At 40.5% G+C, this 23,744-nt stretch overlaps 2 protein-coding genes across 6 annotated transcripts in view; both read left to right on the top strand.

Moving 5' to 3' along the window:
- TDRD7 (tudor domain containing 7) overlaps positions 1-17,351 on the top strand; it is a 50,325-nt gene extending 32,974 nt beyond the window's left edge. Inside the window, exons 7-17 of one of the 2 annotated variants that reach the window (XM_042787705.1) lie at positions 1,938-2,521; positions 6,463-6,649; positions 8,229-8,340; positions 9,194-9,396; positions 9,540-9,674; positions 11,321-11,401; positions 11,564-11,698; positions 12,037-12,147; positions 13,613-14,103; positions 14,429-14,589; positions 16,858-17,351. In XM_042787705.1, the coding sequence (XP_042643639.1) occupies positions 1,938-2,521; positions 6,463-6,649; positions 8,229-8,340; positions 9,194-9,396; positions 9,540-9,674; positions 11,321-11,401; positions 11,564-11,698; positions 12,037-12,147; positions 13,613-14,103; positions 14,429-14,589; positions 16,858-17,078 (2,421 nt within the window). In that variant the 3' untranslated portion in view covers positions 17,079-17,351. Of the gene's footprint in view, positions 1-1,937; positions 2,522-6,462; positions 6,650-8,228; positions 8,341-9,193; positions 9,397-9,539; positions 9,675-11,317; positions 11,402-11,563; positions 11,699-12,036; positions 12,148-13,612; positions 14,104-14,428; positions 14,590-16,857 lie in introns of both variants that reach the window. The other variant, XM_042787704.1, reaches the window with a different exon arrangement.
- Positions 17,352-22,053: 4,702 nt separating this feature from the next.
- Positions 22,054-23,744, top strand: part of TMOD1 (tropomodulin 1) — a 28,918-nt gene continuing 27,227 nt past the window's right edge. Inside the window, exon 1 of one of the 4 annotated variants that reach the window (XM_033001744.2) lies at positions 22,054-22,165. The gene's annotated coding sequence lies outside the window, so the exon portion shown is untranslated. Of the gene's footprint in view, positions 22,166-22,386; positions 22,580-23,744 lie in introns of those variants that run through there. The other 3 variants (XM_042787585.1, XM_042787587.1, XM_042787586.1) reach the window with 3 other exon arrangements.

Here is a 23,744-nt window from a genome sequence, read left to right as displayed (position 1 = left end):
TTTTTGGCCCTTCTAGTTTGCATGGCCAGACATATTTTGTTATTACTTATATCAAGCTGACTAGCAGAGATGCTTAAGAACTTGGTGAATGTACCACTGGTACATTGAAGTCCTTTATATGATTTGTTTATATTTTATCCTATGGTAGATATATGTTCTTTAGTAAATGGATGTCTAGACCCTAATTCTCCCCTCCCTCCAATTAAGAGGGAATGTCTCATTGGTTTAGTGAGCCTGCTTGGAAAGACTCAATTCTTAAAGCTTCTGGACTCATTCTCATGAATTTAGGAAGCTGAGGGTTGTTAGATAGGTTTGTGTGCCTTCTTATGTCTTATTCTGGCAGAAAATATTACTACTTTGTTTTTTTTACTCATAAAGAAGGACTCAAATATGCCACCATGAGTGCATGAGAATAACGTGGTTAATATTTTTTTATATCTATGAAAACTATTTCCTTTGTGTCAATTTTAGATAGCATGCATGCTAGTGTTTGAGAAAGTTGACCAAGACCTATCCCCAAGGACCATTTCATAGCTTGTTTTTGCACCAGTCTAGACAGAGTAATGCACAAGTGTGTGGAAATGCAGTTGTGTATTAACGCTTAGGTGGTTTTGCTGACTGTCAACTCAGATCATCATGTGTCAATTTGGGCTGAGTGTGAAGAGGTGCACATAGGAGAAATACATGGTTCTTGACACAGCAAGGGCCATTTTTTTTTCATTTTATTCAATGTATTGTAGCTAAATGTGTTGTTAATGTTAGCTTGATAATGAGTGACATTTACTATTCTTGTTATGTAAGATAATAAAGTCTTCTTGTTATGCTTCCATTGTAAGTTGCTAAGACAGAACAGCAAAGAATGACTTCAGCAAGGTTTATAACATTCTGATGGGTATGGACATCAAATCATAAAGGTAAATTCTACCCCTGAGTAGTAGGAAGTAATTCAGCTACTCAGTGTTTTATTCATTGATCTGCCTCTGAAAAGGACTTCGGTGTGATGTGGACCCAGGAAACTGATGAGAGTTGTTTCCTCTGAGGAAAGAACATCAAGGTGGAGCTACATAAACCTTAATAACTTCCTTTACTGCAGGAGTTGTTCTTGATTTGGGACCAATGTGAAAACACTGAAAGCTTTTGTCACCTCAATTCTACATAGATGTTCCTCCTACGCTATGTTTAGGTTGATCTAGGTCGAAACTGCATAGCTTTAGGAAGTGGAATTTTATTGTGAGTTTGTTACCACAGTTCTCATATCATGCTTTCAAGGTTGTGACTTCAGACCATGTGAGGTCTCGTTATTGAATTTAGCAGAGTAGAGATGTATGGACTGGCAAAACATCTGGGTCTGGAGGGAGGCTGTGGGCATATTTTAAAATGGCCTAATTAAATTTCATACAAAATTTATTATGATTCAGAAATTTCTTTCTTAATTTCAGAACTTTTTTAAAGAAAAAATAATTCCCTGAGCATGGCAGTAGATAGCCTTTACAACACTGCTTGACATGTGTCCTCTTGTTTCTGAAGTATGTGATCAAATCTCCTTTCCCTCAGTAAACTGATACAGAAACTTTTATTTATGATATCCTTACCTGTGTGGAAGATCGGGGCAGGAAGGTTATGTGCAAAAGGCCTAAGTTAGTAGAGTGTGTCCTAGGAGAAAAGAGAGATGATAATTCTTACAAAACAAGGCCGAGTTGTATTGCATAGATCAGGTATTTGCCCCAACTGATACAGTCATACGTGTTTGGTATCCTTCAAAATGGAGGAAGAAGCATTACAAGAAATACTACCCTGTAGTGACTGCCTCAAGCTTAGTTCCTTGTGGATGTCCAGTTCAAAGTCTGTATACAATACTTGTTATAAAAATGTAATTGGCAAAATTATTTAGACCTAGAGATGCAACTGATTATTGACTCTACTTTTTGTTTTCCAAGGTGGAGAAAGTACACAGGGGTGATCAGATGGATGGGCTTCTTTATCCTGCTAAGAAAATACCAACAACAACAGCAAAAAGTGATACAGAGCAAGAAAAGGCATCTCAGAACATTACTGCTTCAAAAGTAGACCCTTTGTTAAAACCAGATACAGAGACCACATCTGCATCACTTAGTAGTGACTTCAAGCAGAAAGTTGTTAACATCTTGCTGAAGTATTCCAGTGGTCTTTGGGCTAATGCACTTCCTAAGTTGTACCAAGACACTTACCAAGTAAAATTTCCAGAAGACATTCTAAATAACCTAGAGTTGCTCTCAGATGTATGTATAGTGGACTATGTATCTGAAGCCCCCAGAAAGGCCATCCTCTATGCTAAACCCCAAAGACGCATTGATGGAAATCTGAATGTCACTGAGAAAGTCCAGAGGCATGATGGTGTGAAGGCCACAGCTGAACAACAGTATGAAGAATCCAAGGACCAGTATCCAGAGAACATAACTGTTCCTCCTCTAATCATTCCATCAGAAGGATCTGTGTCTGTCATGGTGTTAGAACTAAAAACCACTAATGATGTCCTAATTAGGCAAGTTTGTACTTCAGAATCTATCTTTTTTGCTTTATTTATAAATCCACATATTTGTATGGTGCAAGTCTGCCATAAGAGAACAGATGAACAGGAGGTTGCAGGACTTTGTCATTTACTTATTTTGATAATGAAACTTAAGTATCCTTTTGTTTGTGTGCTTAAATGGAAAATTTCTGAAACTTCTGTGCTGAGCTGATGAGTTCTATCATTAGCTTGTCTGAGAAAGCAGATTTTACTTGCTGCTGGAAGACTTTTTGATATAACCCTACTGTAACACGTAGTATTCAGATTTTGCTGCAATACTTATTAAAATATCTTTTACTTCTGTAACTGACTTACTGCTAACTAGATGTGACTTGAGTGTGTTCAGATTACACTGCAGTTTTCATTCCTGGGGGCAGATGAGCTTCCATCCAGAAATAAACTACTAGTGCTTCTTGGTTTGATTGCTAATCAGCCCAGACTTCGAGGACAGTGTAACAAGCAGATTGTAGTGGCTATCTCTTGTATGTTATTGTACTGTTTCAGGAAATACTATGATAAGCTTTCTATACTTTGTTCTTGGGATAAAACACACAAATGCTAGCAGTTCTTTAAAACTTAAAAAAGCCAACCTAAGAAGTAAACAAAAAAACCCAAGCACTTTTTCTAGAGAATATTTCACTTTGAAAATTATTTCAAATTGAGCCTAATCTTAAAAAGTTTTATATGTCACTTCTAAGGATGAATTGAGCAACTGTGTGGTAATATACTACATTGACAGCTCTCTGTTTTTTCCCACTTTTTTTTTTCTGCAGTTTCAGCTTTCATTAGATAGTTTCAGTCATTCTCAGAGGTCTTGATTAGGATCAAAATAAGTATGTGTGCAGTTTACTTACAGATCCTTTCACTATGAAACTAACACACTGTTCCTCATTGCTGGTTGGCTATATTCAACACACTAGCCTTAAGGCTGAAATTCAGGTGTCCTTTTTCTCTCTGTATGTGTCAGTCCACTGTTTCAGTTCCCTGAAATCATGGAATCTTAATGGCTGTTAACATGTAGTGAACCCCCCAAACTTGGGGATCATGAGAGAAATTCTCTCTTGAGAATGTTGACATCTTAATTATAGCTGCTAGCATCATTCTGGTACTTTGCTTTTTCTCCCATAAGCCTTTTTTGTACATTTCTTATACATTTATTTTGTATACTGGTCTTACCACAAAGCATAATTTAAGACAAGATTCTTCATCCATCATTAACGTTTGCACTATCTCCAGCTGGATGAGTCAATTATTTTACCAAAGAAGACACAGATAGAATTTGTCAGTGAGCCTAAACTTAAAAAAGGAAGTCACAGGAGGAGGAACTACATCAAAGAAAATAGAGGCTTTATGTTTTAGGTTATCCCTGTGAAAGCTCTGTTTGAATTTAGTCTAAGACATGAAAGATGATAAAGATTAATACTGCCAGAAAAGACAGCCAATTTAAGATACGTACTCATCTGTACATAGAGATACTGAAACAGACACAATACATATTGCATGTTTTGTATTGAGAAAAGCAGGAAGAAATTATATGGCTCTTCCAGTTTGTTATGCAGGTGGGACTTAACTCTGCAAAACTTCTTCCTGCTCACTGCACACCTTTTAATCATGGCAGCATTGATATCTTGCTGTATATGTGGAGTAAAAAAATCTTAGTTTTCTAATCTGTTATTTTAAAGACGTTTCCACTAATTATTTGGGGCAATGCTTCAAGTCTCATAGACTGAACTACTGTGTGACATTGATGAGCTGAGGGTGATTATGTTCAAATTTCTCTAAAGCAGCAGTTCTCAAATTTTGGACGATGGTTTTTGGACAATATTAAAAGTTTCTGAATTTTTCAGCTTTGTGGAGGTACATGGTGGTGATTAGTGGTTTCTTGGCCCTAGATACGGAAATGACTACTTAGGGTTGTCTCTGTACTTCATGGGCAAGGTCACTTACCTTCAAGATGAAACTAGCCCTGAAAGGAATAGGTTTTTTGCCATGACATGAAAGTGTTCATGTAGCCATATAGGAATGAAACAATGCATGGACTTACTCTTCCCATGTGTGTACTAGCAGTCACTTTCTCTGGATCCACAGAACTGTTTAGCAGCTAGTTGATGTTGATTTTTGCAAGATCAATAAAATAAAGATTCCTCTTTCTGTCTGGGGGATGGAGGAATATCTTTTTACTTTCTTGATATGTGGCTAGGTGTTGTTTGGCTGAAACCTTTCAACTGCAGTACTAATTAGGACAAAGCTGGAAGGTTTGGTGCTGTTTCAATTTTGAGACGTGGTACAATTCTGTAAGAATTCTGAGGTAGTCAGAATGAAAGTGAGGTGATAGAAATTCTCCTCAATATTTGCTATACTTCTAAAAGAGTATGATTGAAGGCAGAGATGATACACTAGGTGCTACATTTGAATTCTCTCAAGAAATAATTAGCTATCACCTTTTATTCTCAACTACCTTGAGTTTCTGTGCTACAGTTCAGATACTTTTTTCAGCTTCTTTTATCTTTTTGAATAGACAAAATATTATCGTTTGTTTCACTATGGAACCATACCCTTCTGTTCCTTTCACAATGATGCAGCAAGCTTTACTTGACACATAAATTGGTTCCAGTTGAGACCAAGAATGATGCTGAATGCACACTCACAGTGTCTGGCCACCTAGACATAGATTAGTCTCTTACATACTTTTTTTTGAGGTTACTTTCCAAGATGCTTTTCTAAAGAATCTGAAAAATAATTTTTGAATTGGTTGTGAGCAGCCAAAAACTTCTTCAGTGTGATGCTCACCTGTTATCAGAAAATAGTCAGTGAGGCAGGAAATTCTGAAAGATTCTTCTACTTTCTGTTAAAATACTCCTACTGGGTGTTAAGTATCTTTATGAAACAAATGTTAAGAAATAAACTTTTAAGTGGCACATACGTGACTGTTGCCGCACTACATGTCCATTATGAAGTCAAGAAGTGCTTACATAGAAACAAAAGGGCTGTCATTCTGAAAAGCAATATATAATTGGATGGTGAGGTAGCAGGCTGTCTAGGATAATGAGAGTTCCCTGGAATGTGATCAGATATAACTTAATCTTTATAACAAAGTTAGCATAGTATGCCATAGTGCAGCATCTGAAGTAATCCTGGGCATATAGCAGACTTTCAGAATAAACGTGTATTTTTATGGGATGGTAATCGAAACTGTGTGGTAGAAATGAGCAGTATTAATCACTCTATGAACATGTTAAAACAATAGCTACTAATACAAATTTGGGAATAAGTTTTAATTTTGTCTGCTCTAATATGACTTGTTTCTGAAGCATTCAGAACTTCACATTTGGAGTTTTCAGTAAATTTATATACTTTATGAAAAAGATCTATTCAACACAAACTGCTTTGGTATGAACCATTACATCAGCAGCCTAATATCAGGATTGTTCTGAAGGCTGAGAGTAAACAGCACAAGGTTTGACAGCTGATTTGTAAAGTTATTTTAGATGCCTTGTTTTTGATCAACCCTAGTGAAAACCTGAGTAAGTTGTTTGTTAATGACAGAGTAACATCAGAGATGACATATTAGTTCTCTTTCATATTTGGTCCCAGACACTACTCTGCACTTGTGGTCAAGCTGTTCTACTTGATTGTAATAATCAGGTAAGAGCTCTTACTAAAAATCTAGTTGAGTGTGTTAGATTATACACTGCTGGACCACATTTAGCTGTCAACAAAAGTACAGAATTTTATGTCAGTTACTTTTCAATAGCCCTGTTAATGGGGAAAGAGCTTGGATACTGATATGCTTAGAAAATGTATATATCTATAGTTTACTCATATTCATATATGCATATAAATGTACTTAGGTTTTTACTCAACTTTTTGAAGTTGCATCCTAACTCTTGTGGTTTTTTTGTAAAATATTGTAGGTATGTGGGCAAAGATTATTCTTCTGCCCAGGAACAAATGGAAGACGACATGAAAGCGTACTATAGTCAGAACAGTACAGTGTCACTAGCTCAATCTCTGTGTGTTGGGCAACTTGTTGCAGTACATGCTGAAGAAGATGCCTGGTTGCGTGCTCGGATAATTTCTCTAGAAGACAACAGAATAAAGGCAAGCAAATACTTCTTTTGGCACTTGGAGAAAAGCTTGAAAAAACCTTGGGTTTTAGATACATAGTCAATTCTTAAATATGCTGCACTCTCTTCTTAAATATGCTAGCATTCTCTCCTTTTTTAGCTCAAAGTCCTTCTATTTTCAGTTATATGAGAAATTAAGACTTTTTTGAAGTTATGTGATCACCCAAATTAAATGGTCTTCTAGGCTTTGTTCCATAAATAATTAGAATTTGGGTGTTTTGTGTCTTTGATAGTCTTAGGAGGAATGGGTGTAGTAGCACTATTTGGAGTGGGATAGAGGAAGGGAATGGGAAGAACGAAATTCACTTGCTGATAGATCTTGTTGGAAGTCTTGTACTTAAATAAATATTACATGCACTAAATAGCAAGACAATGAGAACGATATACTCGTGTTCGCTTCCAGGCAGATCTGGTATTCTGAGAGTTATTTGTAGTGTACATTTTAGTTAAACCCCTTTGAGATTGTTTAACTCACTTGTTAAACTTTTCCTGGGCCAAGCAGACTCTTCTTGCCATCTGCAATGAAACTACAACATATGATAGAACTGTAAAAAAAGTTTCAAACTTCTCAATTATTTCTTGCCTAGTCAAACATTAATGATACCTTTTTATTTTTTGTTTCTCCCCCCAGTTAGGTGAATTTTTATCCAGGTCTGCTTAACATACTTCTAAAGTTGATCCATTTCATAATATTTAAATACCACATGTATTTGAACTGAGATTTTTCTAAAAGTTAGTGTGATATCCTTCAGCTGGAACTTTGATGAGGGTGTCAAAACTTGGTTTTATGAAAGATTGTTGAGTTTAGAGTAATGGCAAGGACACTGATAGCAAGCTTGCCTCTAATTTCTCTCTAGCTGGAGCTATCAGTCAAAATAAGGCTACTGCTTTATTGCACCATTTCCTGATTATCCTCTAACACAGTGTTCAGACTTCCTTTTCAATGTTTGGTATGCAGACATTTTACATGGTAGAGTTTAGAAAAGAGTTGTAAAAAGCTCTTTCAAAGACATCTTCCTCTCACTTTAGCTCCAGTTATTTGCTGCCAATCAACAGTTTCCCTATGGGCTTCCTGCACTGACAAGTATTTGTATCAAAGTTACTATGAACATAAATCAAAACGATTCTCTTAATTCTGTAGAAACAAAAGGCAAAATATAGAATGGCGCTTAAGTGGTATTTGACTTTTCAACACTTTCAAAACTTTGCAAATAAAAATTGCTTCTTTATTACCTTTCTTTATAAGGTTTGAGGTCATATGTGCTAAGCCATTCCAGCACTGTTCCTATTAAGAGTTGAGATTCTGTGGAACAGTTGGAGGAGATGGTTTTACAGAGATCTTGAGAAGAAGGCTTTCCCTGAAAACTCTGAACATTCAAGCAGTGAAAAAAACATGATATTAATGGTATTAGATATTACTAAATTAGTGAAAAGTCATTTGTCTGTGGCTGCACAGAGAATGTGATAACTGAATAGATTTTCCCTAGACTCGAGAAAACATATTTACAATTGTATTCATGATTTTATGCTTTTACTCACTTTTCCATTATCAGGTATGCTATGTGGATCATGGCTTCAGTGAGTTTGTTGAAAGCAACAGTGTATACATACTACAGAAACAGTTCCATTCACTGCCATTTCAAGCTGCAAAATGTAAACTGGCAGGTAAGAGAAGGCCAATTTTGACAAATTTGCCATTCACGATTTATGGATTGAAGCATCTCAGTTTGGGAGTTTTGATCCTTGTTTGTAATAACTCTATGCATGTTAGATTTTGTCCAAGACAGATAGTCTAATCAGACACTGGTAGGGATGGAAAGAGGCAAGGATGTCAAGGAGAGTTTTATAAAGATATTTTGATACTAGAAGATCTTGATATCCAGACCTTGATGCTGTATGGAGCTTAGTTGTTTATGCACTTAGCTTGGAAGTCTTTGTCACTTTAATATATGCAAGCCTAAAGAAATACAAGGAAATGTTTGCTGTTGTGTGAAGCAACACATTAGCACAACCACTTTTTCCACAGATGAGGCATATCTATTCTGGCCAGGTCAGGCAATACTCCTAAATGTGATCCTATTTAATTATTTTAAAGGGATCCTTCCCCTTTCAGTACTTGCATACTTGCAGACTTCCCAAGCTCTGCTGGAAATTATTTACCTTACTAAAACTGGTAGGCATTTCTAACTTTAAAAAAATATTTTATTTTAAATATATAAAATTGCCATGAATGAGCACTTTTGTTTGTTTGTTTTTTTTTTTCTAATACTTGGATGCATTCATTTTTTTCTCTACACATTTGCCTCGTCTCTTTCTGAAGAGGATCTTTTTCTTTCTTCTTTTTTTTCCCTCTCCAAAGATGGCCTTCTGTGTTAAAAAAGCAGAATGAAGGTAGGGGTGCAGTACAACTTTCCTGCTACATTATGATTCTTGGAAGATTCCTGTTGTGAACACAGACTTGGCTGTTATTTTTCCCTTCGAATAAGGTGATACATAAAGAGTATGGTGTGTCTTACAGGACTGGAAGTCTTCTGTGATGATCCTGTCCTAGTAAAGACTGTGGAATCACAGACATGCTCCAAGATATTTGCTGTGGAAATACTGGAAAAGAGTGATATCCCTCTTCTTGTTCTCTATGACACTTCCGGAGAAGATGATATCAACATCAATGCTACTTGTCTGAGGGCATTGTATGACAAGTCCCTTGAACTACACCTACAGGTACCATTTTCCTGTTTCTTTCTTAATTCATTAAAAATCATTGACTACTGATGTCTTGGATAGACCAAAAACAGTACTCAGAAATTTACTAAGTTTGTGTGTGTGTTTTTTTCCCCTTTCTTATCAAAATCTTACCATTGCAGGTAGATGCACTATATACAAATGTCAGAGTAACCAGTGTTTTCTCTGATGGAAGCCTGTATTGCCAAGTGCCATCTAAAGGTTTGTCTAGACTTACTGAAATCTTGCAGAAACTAGAAGACTACTTCCATTACAAGGTAGGTTCTATGGTAAGTGAAGTGGTGAAGTCATGTAGCCTTTCTTCAGATTGTACCAATCATTGTCCTTGAACAGGAAAAAGTTAAAGTTTCTGAGGTAGCCACAGACTATTCAAAAAGGCTACAAATTATTTACCTGTGTTTTGGGGTGCATCCTTCAATGTGAAAGGTGTCTTTTAATGCCTACTTGTTCAAAAGCTGTCTCTAATGTTTCAGTAACTATTTACAACTTACCCTGAATAGTTAGAACAGTAACAATATGGCTCATAATGGGAAACTTGCAATGAAAACTGCATCAGATTGGTATAAAGCCTGTGGAGATACTGCCATATTCTTTCCTGGAAGTTTTATTTAGATGATAGGGTTCAGGTGTGTAAACAGCCTGGCCCAGCGCTCACCGTGCAAAGTGACAATAAAAGCAGTGTAAACAAGGTCTGTTCTTTTTAGCCTGACTTCCTTGGAGATTCGATGGCTTTGATCTGGTCAGCTACATATCTTGTACCCTTAGCTTTTGAATATTGTGGCTAATTTCAACTAGAACTGATATATAGGAGGTGTTTTCAAAAGTCTTAAGCTGTTTTACAGTAGGCACATGGCAGAGAACTCTGACATTTCACTGGACATTTACAGACATGTGCAACAATCCCTACTAGACTCAAGAGAATTTATACAAAAGAGAAGTCTTAGGAGAATCTAATTTGTTCAACATTCAGCTGAGGGTTAAAGAATCCAAGCATGAAATGGAGATCCTTGAAGATCCTTTTAGAACTGCTGCTTCGGAAACTACTCTTTCAAAGTGTTTCTATGTGTAGAAGTTGAGCTTTAGACCTGTTGTGGAACACACACTATTTAGAAATACTTTATATAGAACACAGTTATCAAGATTCAGTTTCAAGCAAGCTAAACACTGAAGGAAAGCATATAGAACCCTGAAAGATTTACCAACACAAAGGCAGGCAGCCAGACAAGTATTTCAAAAGTTCAGGTTTTCTGGATAAAGTGTACTTAGGTTCTTGTTTCTATCAAAGAGAGGCCTTGACATTCAGAATCTTTTCATATCAATCTGCATATGGGGGTAAAAGAAGCAGTCTTGACTTTGCAGCTTGTCTTGAGGGTTTTTATTTTGCCTGAGAATTTAAACAAAGGTGTTGATGGGTCTTCAAATGGAGTTTCTTCATGCTTTTTATAGTGTAGACATTGTCTGGTTATGTTATTTAGGATCATCTTGGTGAATGTCACCCTCATGAGACTTTCATTTGAGTCAGTAGTAAATTTGGTTTGTGAAATATATCAACAAATTATGTGTTATAGAATATAAAGTAGGAGCTTCTTTAGTTGTCTGTCACAACTCTAAAATTGCTCTTGCTTTTCAGAACATTAAAGTAATGGTCAGTGATTTCATATTCTGTGTTTCCAAATGTGGCTTTCTTCCCCTGGCGCTTTATATTCTCTCTTCCCCTGTAAAATACACAGCTTGGAATTAAAGCTTTACCAATTGGGAAAGCTTAAAACAACATGATAAGAAATGCTTCTGAGGCTGGAAAGTGACTTTATATTTGAAACAGAGTTCTTGCTTCTCACAACTGTTGAGTAACAGATAGTAATAGCTCCATGTTTTTTAACTTCTGTTTTTATATTTGCAGCAGACATCTGAGTTTAATGTATCGCTACCTTTCTGTGGCAAAATCTGCTTGTTTCCTTCCAAAGGAAAATGGGCACGCGTAGAGGTAAGAAGTATTCAAAGAACAGCTACAGTTTTCCTACACAGAAATGGCTCTTCTTTTTGTTCAGCTAATTCTGAATCCTTAGTTTCTGTGAAACTCATTACAGGATATGTGTCACTATTGTGTTTTTAACCCCAAAATGATGCTTTTGCTTTCTTCTTTCAGATAAGAATTATTCACACTAGACGGGCACTTGATGTGCAGTTCATGGATACTGGAACGGTTGCAACTGTAAAAGTATCAGAGCTAAGAGAAATCCCACCACAGTTCCTGAAAGAAACAATTGCGATACCTCCTCAGGTATAAAGACATGTTAAAGCTACCTTACACTAGATCTACTTGGCAGTGTTTGTAGTGCTGCTACTTCAAGGATTATGTAATGAAATTCTATTTTGTTTGATTGCATTCAACACTGGAGTGTTATTTCACTGTGCATCTTTGCCTGAAATAAATCATAATGTAGTCCTGTGTATCAACAGGGTGTTGTGTATGTGTAATAGTACTGGTTTTGCATGCTGTTCTGTCTCTGTTGTACATTATTGAATCTGTCAGCATCAATGAAGTTTCTGTGAATAGGAACTTGTGGACTAGTTTCCATATTAGTAAATTATACCTTGTATGCTTGATTCTATTCTTAGGCTATAAAATGCTGCCTGGCAGATCTGCCTCCTAACACTGGCATGTGGACTCCAGATGCTGTACTGTGGCTGAGAGACACTGTAATGAATTGTCCTGAATTTAGCATGAAGGTAAATAGGCAAAATGCCTATGTGACTTTAAATCCATAGGTGTGTGGAAATAGCATTGAAAGAACAACTCTAGAAGCTTAACCACTCATCAAACTGATTTTTGTTAAAGAAGTTTAAAAGTTTGTAGCTTGCTCTTGGGTATAATTTGTATACAAAGTCCTTTCCGTAGGACATTTGGCATAAAACTTATTTGCTTAAGCCCATTAGAACCTTCTATTTTCCTCTCAAGAATTTAGCAACTTTCATTTTAGCCTTTCACATTTTGCTGTCCCAGTCCAAATATGGAGCTATTCTACCAACTGATAAGAAAGAAACACAGTTGTTAATGCTTTACCACATAAAAAGATACAACTGTTGAGTTAATCTTAAATTATCTTTATGCCTCTTGTGAGCATAGCTTTTTCTCCTTGTGGCATTGGAAAGCAGCTTCATTTTCTGTTTGTTCTTTCTAATCCAGTGTGATTTAGTATCTGCTACTTATAATTAGAACCTCTGTTATCTTTCAGATAAAATTATTTCTACTTGCACTGTATCCAATCGAGTTTAATTAACGGAAAACACCCTTCTAAAGGAAATTATTACTAGCTACAGACTAAACAAAGTTGATTTTGTCTTTAAAATTTTATTCCAGATACTGTCACAGCACTTTGGAAAAGCATTTTGTAGCTTTCCTTTACCTTTTTGCTTGCTTTAACTCTTTAGACTGTATAGCTAAAACATAGCTCCTCTAGTCTTGGACTTACAACTGTTGCATTTGGCTTTTCTAAACATCCTTTTTCAAGATTGTTTGGGTTTGGCACTAGTTTTTGCTTGATTAAATAACAGACAACAGATGTATGCTTTAATTGTGGAAAGTTTTTATTCATGGCTAGGAAAATCAACAGAGGAATCTGTAAAGAAATGTCATATACTTTTTCAAATTAAAATTTCAGTGCTTTACTATCTGATGTTAAATAGGAAATATTTTTATACTGGTGCTTGAAAATTATGCATGATACAAACCTGGAAGCTTTTTTTCATGTTTATTTTTTTCCCATCCTTAATTTTCAAGGCTTCATCTCCCATAATCACAGAAAGAGAATTTTGAAGGATTTAAGTGTTAATATTTAATAGCATTACTTAGTTGTTTAGATCTGTATGGACACTGGCTACTGTTTCCCTGAAAATTAGATTTGTATATTCAGTACTGAGATTGAACCTGTGGGTCAGAACAAAACTCAGTTCAAGCTTTGCATTTGCTTTACATTAGTGGAATAGCTGCAAATGCTCTTTTTAGCTGCTGTGAGTTGCTTACTATCCAACAACTTCATTAACATATTTGAGAGAACCTTGAAAATACTTCTGTGCATATAGAATGCAATGAACTGTTGCTGCTTTTCTGTTAAAGGCTTTAGACTCCTGTACAAAATCAGATGTGCATTTAATAGTTATCAACTGGAAGTTAAACTGTATTTTGTTTTCCAAGGTGGTTAAACAGGATTCTTCAAAGGGAATTGCACACGTTTACTTGTTTGCTCCAGAGAATCTCCCAGACATGGATCATAGTGTCAATCGAAAGATCAAAAATGCAGACCTGTGGAAGCATCAGAAAGATGTTTTCTTGAGTGTTACACCCAGTGGAACTACCTCCACGAAAGTGACAAGTGATGCTGTTTCAGCTCTACGATTAACTAGTGGAAAGCTAGAGAAGAGTTTATCAGATTCATCCAGAGAACCCAGCAATGCAGTGTCTGCCATTGATATGCCTCCACCTCTACCCTTGTCAAAGACTGGTGAGCTCATGGATGTCTATGTCTCACTGGCCTGCCATCCAGGTCACTTCATTGTCCAGCCTTGGAAAGAGCTACATAATCTGGAAGCCCTGATGGAAGAAATGATCTTGTACTACAGCAGGGCTGAGGAGAAACCTGTGAACATTGAAAAAAACAAGCTGTATGCAGCTAAAATTGAAAATCAGTAAGTAGATACTTAAAAACAAAATCTTTGAAAGCAAGCTTAGCTCTGCTAAGCTAGGCAAGCCTAGCTCTGCTTTGTCTGCATTGTTAACAAGGTGGCAGGTGTCCAATAATGTCTGAAAGATTAAGGGAGTAAATGAGGTTGCAGTCTCTTCATGCTTACAGATTGTAGTTGGAAGAGTTGACTTCTATTACAATAATACCAGATCTGGGAAGCTTGAGACATGTTGGTTAAGATCTTTTTGTCATGTATTTTTTTTTCTGGTGCCTTGACAATGTGTGAATACAAATTCAAATTGTCTATTCTTTTTCTCTCCCCTTTTTAGGTGGTACAGGGTCATAATAAAAGGAATTCTTAGAAATGGGTTTTTGTCAGTGTATGAGCTGGACTATGGTAAACATGAATTTGTCAGTATAGAGAAAGTACAACCACTCATGGATACATTTAGAAAACTACCTTTCCAAGCTATAACAGCTCAGCTTGCAGGTAGGTAGTAAACATCCACAATTTTGTTAAAGTCTTACATCAGTGGGGATACCAAATGAACAGAAATATAAAGTGGACAAAGCCAAAGGTTAGTGGTCTGATTGTTTTTTGCTAAAGCAAGCATGTACGTGCTTGCAAAAACATACTTAATACATGCATGTTTATGTCATCAAAGTAGTTCTGCTTTTCTTCTTGACATAGGTGGTGATGGTTCTGTTTATTTCAATGCAGCACTTTTAGTTACTGTGTATAAAACTGAAGCTTGCTTAAGCTTTCCCAGCAGTTGCTTTTCATTGTCAAAAATATTTTTCACTTAATGTGTGTGATGTCTAATATATGGAGGACACAGGGAAATCAAAACTAAATGGTTCTGGATCCTTAAACATAACCCATTACAAAGTGTGAAAGTTCTAATATATTTGTTGATAAGAATTTATGATCTGATTATCCTAATCTACATAAAGTTAGGAACTAGGTGCTGAGTTTCTGGGGAAGTTTTTCTTATGTATCTTGCCCCTACTGTAATTTACTGTTTTCCAGTGTATATTTAGAATCCAGAGTTGCCTGAAATATACTGGCTGGTGTTCTCAAACAAACAAAAAAACGCACAAGGGGTGTGGGGGCTTTCAACAGACTTAAGTAAGATTAATTTCCTTGAGAATGTGGGGCATAGAGAGTGTGCATACATCTGACAGAATTACAAAAATAAAATTTGATCTCTCCTTGCTGTCTTTTCTTTCTTTTCCAAATTTTTCTTTCATTTCTGTATTGCTTCCAGGTGTATGCATCTCTTCTTATTCAGTTGCTGCTTTCTGCCACTGTTTGGTCAGCACTAATCTAGACTTCAGTTACAGAATATGCTTGTCTGAAGTGGCAGGCTGCAGAGTTGGTGCTCGGATCCTAGGTTGCCTTCTGTGGATCTGCTTTCCCGCATAGCCTCAGTGTGACCTTGGGGGATGCTTTAAACTAGTGATGATGGATGTGTTACTGACAGGCTGGGGTCCTGGGAGTGCAGTGCTGAAATGAAGCTGATTTTTATCTGTGTCTGTCTACTGGGGTAGTACAGGATCCAGCTGAGCAAGCCTGCAAGTCATACAATTTTCCTGCTTAACAGAATCCCAAGTAGCTAGTTAAGCTGGCCTCTGAGCTGCTTCATATTGTCAGAGCAGGCCAACTGAGCCCAGAAGACTGGTAACTATTGCCTTGCTATTCTTCCACATTTTTCTCTCTTTTTTCATCTCTGATACCTCTCAGCCTCTGATCTATGTCCTTGTAAAATCCCGTTTGCTTCCCCACCGGCCTTTCCTAGCACTAATTGCCCTTTCTTAACTGTTGATGAACTATCTTCTCCTTCCTTCTGTAACCTGGCAGGGAGCTGTGTTCCTCTGTTGTCCTGTCCATCAGCAGCAAGCTGCTGATAATAATAAAAGCAAAGTGTTGCCACTTTGCTGTTTTGCTTATTTTATTCATAAGTTGTTTGGGTATTCATGTACAATATTTGAGTCCCTTGTGTCCAGATGCTGTACACCAGCGGTGGTCTGGGGAGACTGAATTCCAAGTCTTCAGGTGCCACTTCTTTCTTGGTGGATTACATCCATATTCAAAAACCTGTTTGGGTTCTAACATCACATCCCTCAGCAGACTTGACTTTGTGGGATGCTGATCTCAAAAAAGTAGCAGCAGTTATGAGGCATTTAAGTGGCATTTCTCTGTTACTTCTCTCTGCAGATCTAGTTTGGGACTTGAAGGTTTGGCAGATGTTTTAGTAGCTGATGCTGCTTTGAGGTGAAGAAAAAATCTAAAGTAAGGCCAACAGGACAAATAATTTTAGCACCCTCAGGCAGAAGACAAATAAATAGTTTGTTTTGAAAGGATCTTTAGTTTCCTTTTTGTCATGTTTCCTAACGTGCCTTATCTTTAGTTTCCTTTTTGTCATGTTTCCTAACATGCCTTGATCATGCATGGCAGTTGATATAATATACTTTGAATTTCTCAGTGAGTCAATGCATTTGCCTTTCACTTCTGCAAACTTGTCCATATCTTTAGACTTCAAGGAAAAATACATGTCTTAGTCTCTGTAATAAGTAAGCCTGTTCGTGTGGGAGGTGAGTGAGCTTATGCTTCTTTTCTAGAGTTAATCTGCATTCAGTAGCACTTGAACATCTGTTTTCACAACTATTTAAACTCCCCCCACTTCTTTAGAAACTTAATCATTCAGATTGGTCTAGTCTATAAGTGACCTTCTGTTTTGTTTTACATTTGTCCTAGGAGTGAAAAGCCAGCAGTGGTCAGAAGAGGCATCAATAGTGTTTCGGAATCTTGTAGAGAAGAAACCCTTGGTGGCACAGATACAGGCGGTTCATGAAAGCACTAACTCTTGGGATCGAAAAATAGTGACTTTTCTCGTGGACACATCTCTTCCAGATACCGATATATGGATTCATGATTTTGTGTCTCAAAGTCTTGTGGAATTTTCAAAGGATGATTAATCACCACTTCTGAAATGTAGCAACTCAGATTCTTTAGCAATAAAATAAGTAACAGGCTTTGAAGAGAAATGTAACTACTACATGGCCTTGAAAACATGAAGATGATAAAACTGAAAAATCTGTGTTCCTTGAAAAGGGTTTATTTAACAAGTTTGGGTTCTGTTGACTTCAGCTGACCTTCTGAAAATTTGCACTTTGTTTACCCTTGTAATACTAGAATCTTTGGGTGAAAATATTAAAAAAGCTATTTATCAATAAAACATGTTGACTTCTGTTCTTGTGATCTTTCCCTAATTTTGACGGCTTTTTAATCTCATAACTCCTACTCACAACCTTTACTGGGTACTACCCATTTTCTTTAGCTAGCATTTTTATTACTTGGGAAGCATGGAAACAGTCCTCAATATTTCTGGATTTAGTGTTAGAGACATGCACTACTGGTGGACTTTTTCCCCTTCCTTAACTACATAAGAGTTGAATAGTTAAAAGTGCCTTGTTTGGGAAATTGCATTTGTGAGGCTTAACTTTCACAGGAGGTTATGTACTTTCTGTGCTTACTAGTCTGCTTGCTGTTCTTTAGCAATGATACCATCTTTCTGAATCCTCTGCTCCCCTCCTCACCCCAAGCCACCACCCAGTTGCTAAATTCAAGGCATTCCCTTGCCTCTTTTTTGATAGCTTGTTTTCCTGTCTCCTTCTGAGAAACTTTCAAGAACTGCTGCTCCCTGGAGAGAGAAGCAAGCAATGTCCTATAAACATGTGGATCAGTGCTTAAAGTCCTCTGAACACAGTATTTTTGGCCAACTTTAGAGTCTACTTTCTTTTTGGCCTTAGAAATATTTAGAGGAGGTGTAGACATGATGGTATTTCAGAGTCTGCTACTTAGATTTGACTTTGCTTGCCATAGTCCCTTAAGATTGTTAAACACAGTATTAAAACTTTACAAAGTGATTGTCAACAGAAGGATTTTTTCTGTTGTGCATAGCTATATAATCCTTCTAGTAATACACAAGCTAAACTAAGAAATTCTGTCAGCTTGCTGTCTGCACAGGTAAAGGGGACTGGACAGAAAGGGACCCATCACTTGAAAGGTGCAGTGCATATGTAACATTAGGATGGGAGAAAGAAAATGCATGCAAAAATTCTGAGCAAACAAGCTGTTTAAGCATGTAAGACTTATATTTGCACCGTCTTAGTCTAACTCTGGTATAGTTGTAGTGAAGGTCTGAGCTAAGCAGCAAGGAGTCCTCCTGGAAGTCTGATGAGTGTCTCTCTGCCTGGACTGTACACAGGGTATATAGCAGAGCCCTTATGACTAGAGTGGGCAGTGATAAACTAACAAACTGCTATCTAATGCAAATTGCTAGTTAACACGGTCCTGTCCATATTTTTAGTATGCTGAGGTGAGACTCTTAAAAGAGTTCTTGTTGAGAGAGAAGTTATGTTAATACCTGAAATACTAATTTTGTGCTCCGGCTTTGAAAAACACACATTGAACACTTAGAGTTTGCTGATGCTGATCCATGAAGCAGTTAGCATAATTACTACTGAGTAGTCAGCCTGCTGTCCCTAGGAGGCATCAGACCTGCCTGCTCTGTGTAAGCTATTAATTCACACAGAATGCTGCATGGTTTTTAACAGCAATTTTTCAGCAGTCTGTGTTTGGGCTTTGTTGTGTATGATTTCTCTGCTTTCATGAAGGCATGATACCTCACCAGGGGTGCTCCCATGTCGTGTTGGAATCGAGCAGGGAGTGGAGTTACTGTTCCACCTGATCTTTCCATTCTGACTGCTATTTGAAAGGCCTCCCCAGGAATCCTGTGTGCAGTTCTGGGTACTGTCCTACACAAAAGAGGTGGATTAATTACAGCAAATCCAGACAAAAGCAAGAGCAATGAAAGTCTAGAAAATCTGGCTTAAATAGCAGGATTTGTAGTTAGTCTGGATAGAAGGCTGAGAAGGGGAACACTTTCAAAAGTTTTCACTGATAAAGAATCTAAAAGAGTTTATATGTAAGGAAAATAGTACATGTAAGAGTTTGAATTGCAGAAAGGTACATTTAGATTAGGTTAGTTGGTCTTTCTAAAGAGAGGGGGGAAGCCTGGAAATTTACTGGAACTCCAGTTTCATTATAAATGTGAAAAACAGGTAGGATGTATCTGCAGAAGTCCAGCTGATCCTCCCTTGAGATGTGGAGATGGAGAGTAATTCTCGGGACCCGACCCAAGATAACTTTCCAGCTAGCTAAAGGGAACGCAGCATTGTCAGACATGTTTTGTGGACCACGGTGAATTTTATAAACTGAAAAAAGCATTCATTACCTAGGGAAAACAAAACACACCAAAACCCCAACAAAAATAACCAAAAACCAAACCGAAGCAGATCTCTTACTTTTCCAAAGCTGTGAAAAATAAGCACTTTCAAACCACCTCTTTTCTGTTTATTCCATCTCCTCTGTATTTTGTTAAATTTACAAAGTTCAAGTTTACCTGTTTTCATCTCCCAGTGTGTTCACCCCAGGTTGTTTCGAGGCACTCGGTTTTGTTAGAGAAATGCGAGGAGCACCCTCTTTGCCATCCCAAAATGAGTTCCTAGCTCCAAGGTTTCTACTCCTAGACTACTCCTTCCCCATTCAGGGAGACTTTTGTTGCAGAGCTCTGTTGTGTCTGTGTTTTCACCACACTCACCCTTAGTTCTCACAGTTGCAGTGCATCAGGCAAACCTCTGAGATCCGTGATTCTCATGTGCTGATGTGTTAGGCTTAGAGCAGGAAAGTGAAAAAGAATCATGTAATGAAAACCCCCTCACTTTAAGCCTTCATAATGCCTGAAAGCTTCCTTTTATGTTTTGTTTTGTTTTGGTTTTTTTCATTGCTGAGAAGTCTTTAACAGTAGAATGGCCCTGCTCTGTGAGGTTAGAACTTGGTTGGGGCAAGAGGAGCTTGTGACCTGAGCGGACGTGCTCCAGGCGTGCTGAGCCATTACCTTGAGACCTGAAGAAGGGCTTAGATGTAGCTGGAGTTAGTGATACTTGGTGTCTTGTGAACAGTGCTGCAAGGTGCATTACTTGCAGCATTTATCCCTGCAGTGTGTCATGGTAGAGAGCTAAAAAAGAAGCTTCACTGATACTTAACACTGAAAACAAATGTGCTGAGAAGCTGGGTTAATGTCTCGCCTGATGGAGACAGGCCGAATGGGATCTGAGGGGATTGTAACACTTGGATGAGCTTCTGGTGCCCATAAAGCTGGATCTGACAGCATCCAGATGGGATAGAAATTAAGTGACTCGTGTATCTCAGAGTGTAAAGGCAATGTGGACTTTTAGGGAAGCTTGGTAGTGCCAGTGGACCCCTTCCTGAGCTGCTCTTGGCTTGCATGCCCTTGAGAAAGACAGTTGGTAAGCAGGTGGTGTAGACGCTGGCATCTGGGTTTGACTGATCTGGTACCCATCAGCCTTCTTCAGCCTGAAGACATTTGGGCATTTGGGCCAGTCAGTGGGTGGACTGGGTGATTCTAAGTGCCCTTTTCACTCCTGCCAGCAGCTGGGATGATGCCAGTGACTTGGGCCATAATCCTGCTCAACCTCTACCAGGCACGCACTGAATCCAGTGCTTGGCAGGGTCCCCATCTGTATCCTTTGCCCAGCCGTGAGCAATATTTCCAGAGCTAATTGCAGATCTTTCTCCAAATGCCACGGGACACAGAACCTCAGCGCCAGCCAGGTCAGCTGTATGACGAGCTGTGAAAAAAAAGCCAGGTACCATCTCATGGAGACTGGGGTCATTTTCAGATGAAGGTCATTGTTAGGTCAGGGAAGTGCGAGTCTGGAGGTGTGTTCAGATGGATTGAGCTCCTCTGACAGCCATTCATGGCTTGTGGCTGCTGGTGGAGGCCAGACATCAGAGACAAGGAGGAGCCTGGGGCTGATGCTTTGCGGGAGGTTTGTTAAAAAAGATTATAGGACAAATCCATGGGCCTTTACAGTGACTCAAATGTGAGATAGAGGAAAGATTTGGCAGCAATGTTATTAAAAGTGTTGACACAACTGACGTGCGGAAATAGACTCCACAATCTGATAGATTGTAAAGTAGGTATGTTTATTCAGCGCTGAGGTACACAGGGGATAACTCCTCCTATTGTGTACCCAACGTGTGATGCTGTTACCTAAGATTTATAGAGCAAATGATTACATATTCATAATATTTCGCAATACGCCTATACATATTCAACACCTATCCCCGCTTCATATTATAATTAGCATTTCCATAATCTCCTCCTAGTTGAGTCTGCGCAGTGTCTTCTGGTGGTGGTCGTGGGGGTCTTTGGGGATGAAGTCAAGCTCCTCTTCCTCCTGTCCGCTCTGTGACCCCAGGTTTTGCGCATACTCAGTTTCTTACTGGCTGTTGTCCAAACCGTGGGTCTAGTTCCAACCGGCTTGGTACTGATAAAGCCTAGAGAGCTCACCGTGTTTTATAAACTGTCTGCTCACTAAGCAGACAGTTAACCGTTATCTAAACTATTTCCCTTGAACTATTTTCTTTTGTTATCCCCTTCTTGCTATTATCCCCTTCTTGCTATTCTCATGTTAACCCTTACATCCCCTGTTCCTATTTTGGCCCTGTATCACTACGAGGTTGGAAGGCAGCTCTCTGGGCTGGTGGCAGACTTGGAGCTGCTCTAGGAGGTGGCCGTCACTGGATGTATGGGGCAGATTGACAGGGAGTAAAGCGCAGTGGAGGATTAGTAAGTGCATTGACACTGATGGCATTTGCAGGGAAGCAGCTTTTATGTAGCGCTCACGCTTGCAGCCGCAGGGCCCCAGCAGCGCGGGTCGCGGGGCCACCCCCAGCCAGGGGCCAGGGCAGCCGTGACTTGCTCTGGCTGAGCCTTGAGACACCCCGCACCCCAGGGCTGCACCCCCCCGCGCCCCTGCGCTTCCTCCCGGGCAAGGAGTTTTTCCAGCCGCAGCCTCGGGGCGCTCCGCAGTGGCCTGGGTCCCCACGAACCGAGGTGTGCGCATCTTGCGGAGCTTTCCAAAAGGCGCCCGTGCCCGGGCGCCTGGCTCGGCACTCCGGAGGAAGTTTCCAGGTGACGAAAGGCAGGCTCAGTCGTTAAAAGCAGGAAAGACCCATGAAAAGGCTAATGCCGCCCTTGCCGCGCCGGGGCTGCCGCCCCCCGCAGCGCCCACCGCTCCCCGGGGTGCAAGTCTGCCCTCCCGGGTGCGGGGGGGGGGGGCGCGGTAAGGACAGCCCAAAGGCCGGGACCCGGGGCGGGGGCCGAGCCCGGGCACAGCTGTTCCCGGCCGGGAGGGGCGACAGGGCCGGCCCCCGCTGAGTGACGGCCGGGCCCGGGGCCGGGGCCGGGGCCGGGGCCGGGGCCGGGGCTGGACCCCCGCCCCCCACAGCGGCGGAGCCGGCGCGGGCAGGACGCGCCGCCCGGGCTCGGCTCGGCTTGGCTCGGCTCGGCTCGGCTCGGCTCGGCTCGGCTCGGCTCCCGGGTGCGGTAAGCGGGCGGCGGGGTGGCGGGCCCGGCCCGGCCCGGCCCGGCCCTTATCTGGGCAGAATGTTTGGCCGGCACCGGGCGGCACCGGCTCGACATAAATAGCGGCCGCCTCCGCGCTGCCTGAGCCCGGCAGCGCGCTGGGTGCTGCCTGCATCTCTCCTGCCTGCATCTCTCCTGCCTGCATCTCGCCTGCCTGCATCTCTCCTGCCTGCATCTCTCCTGCCTGCATCTCTCCTGCCTGCATCTCTCCTGCCTGCATCTCTCCTGCCTGCATCTCTCCTGCCTGCATCTCTCCTGCCTGCCTCTCGCCGCCCGCCCGCCCGCCGTGCCCGGAGGGCCGGAGCTCCGCGCCGGGGAGCGGGCGCCGCGGCAGCCGGTGTCCCCGGGCTCCGGGGCGGCCGTGCCCTTCGGCCGGGAGCCCGCGGGGGAGGCGCTGGGCTGGCAGCCGGCCGCGGTCACGCGTGTCCGCGACGCTGCCGGGGACGGCGGGGCAGCTGCGGGAGGCGCGGGCGGTGGGGAGCGGGCCCTGCGCCGCGCTGCGCGGGTGGCGAAGGGCGCCGGTAGTTTGTTTTTCTCTTAGCGGCGGTTGGGTTTGTAATCCGCTCTGCTAGGAAATGGTTCTTCAGGGGAGGGATCAATAGAAAGCTGCGCAGCTTTTGTACGGGAAAGGTAGAAATTAGCGGGGGGGGGGGGGGGGAAAGATTCCTTGAGTCCTGAGTCCTTGTGGTGTATTTTCCACGACCATACCTTGTCTGGCTTTAATTAGTCACTGTTTTGCTTGAAAGGCACCTCCTATCTAAAAGATAACTTTCCTCCACTTCACTGGACACAGCTTCTGCCCCCACTTATGTGCCATCCTGATGTGCTCATCGATCTGCTTCAGCTTTTGAAAGGGCCCTGGATGGTTTGTTGGGCAGAACCTGTTGCTCACTGCCCCGCTTCTGGACTTGCTGTCCTAGGTAGAGGTCCTCTCTCTAGTTGCTTTACATCTTTCATTGGGTGTTGGGCCTTGAGCCAGAAAGGTGCTCAGCCATGTGGCTGAGGTTATTTTTAAGTGCATATAAAACCCCTTCCTCATGTGTGACCCGCCAGCTCGCGCGGGAGTGGAGAATGAATTCCTCATTTCTCATCAAAGACACAAGGTTTGTGCCAAGAGGTGGCACCT

Source organism: Tyto alba, unplaced genomic scaffold, assembly GCF_018691265.1.
Source record: "Tyto alba isolate M040663 unplaced genomic scaffold, T.alba_DEE_v4.0 Super-Scaffold_13, whole genome shotgun sequence".
Taxonomy (NCBI): Eukaryota; Metazoa; Chordata; class Aves; order Strigiformes; family Tytonidae; genus Tyto; species Tyto alba.
The sequence above is the reverse complement of the archived record's forward strand: the minus strand, read 5'-3'. Positions and strand labels throughout refer to the sequence as shown.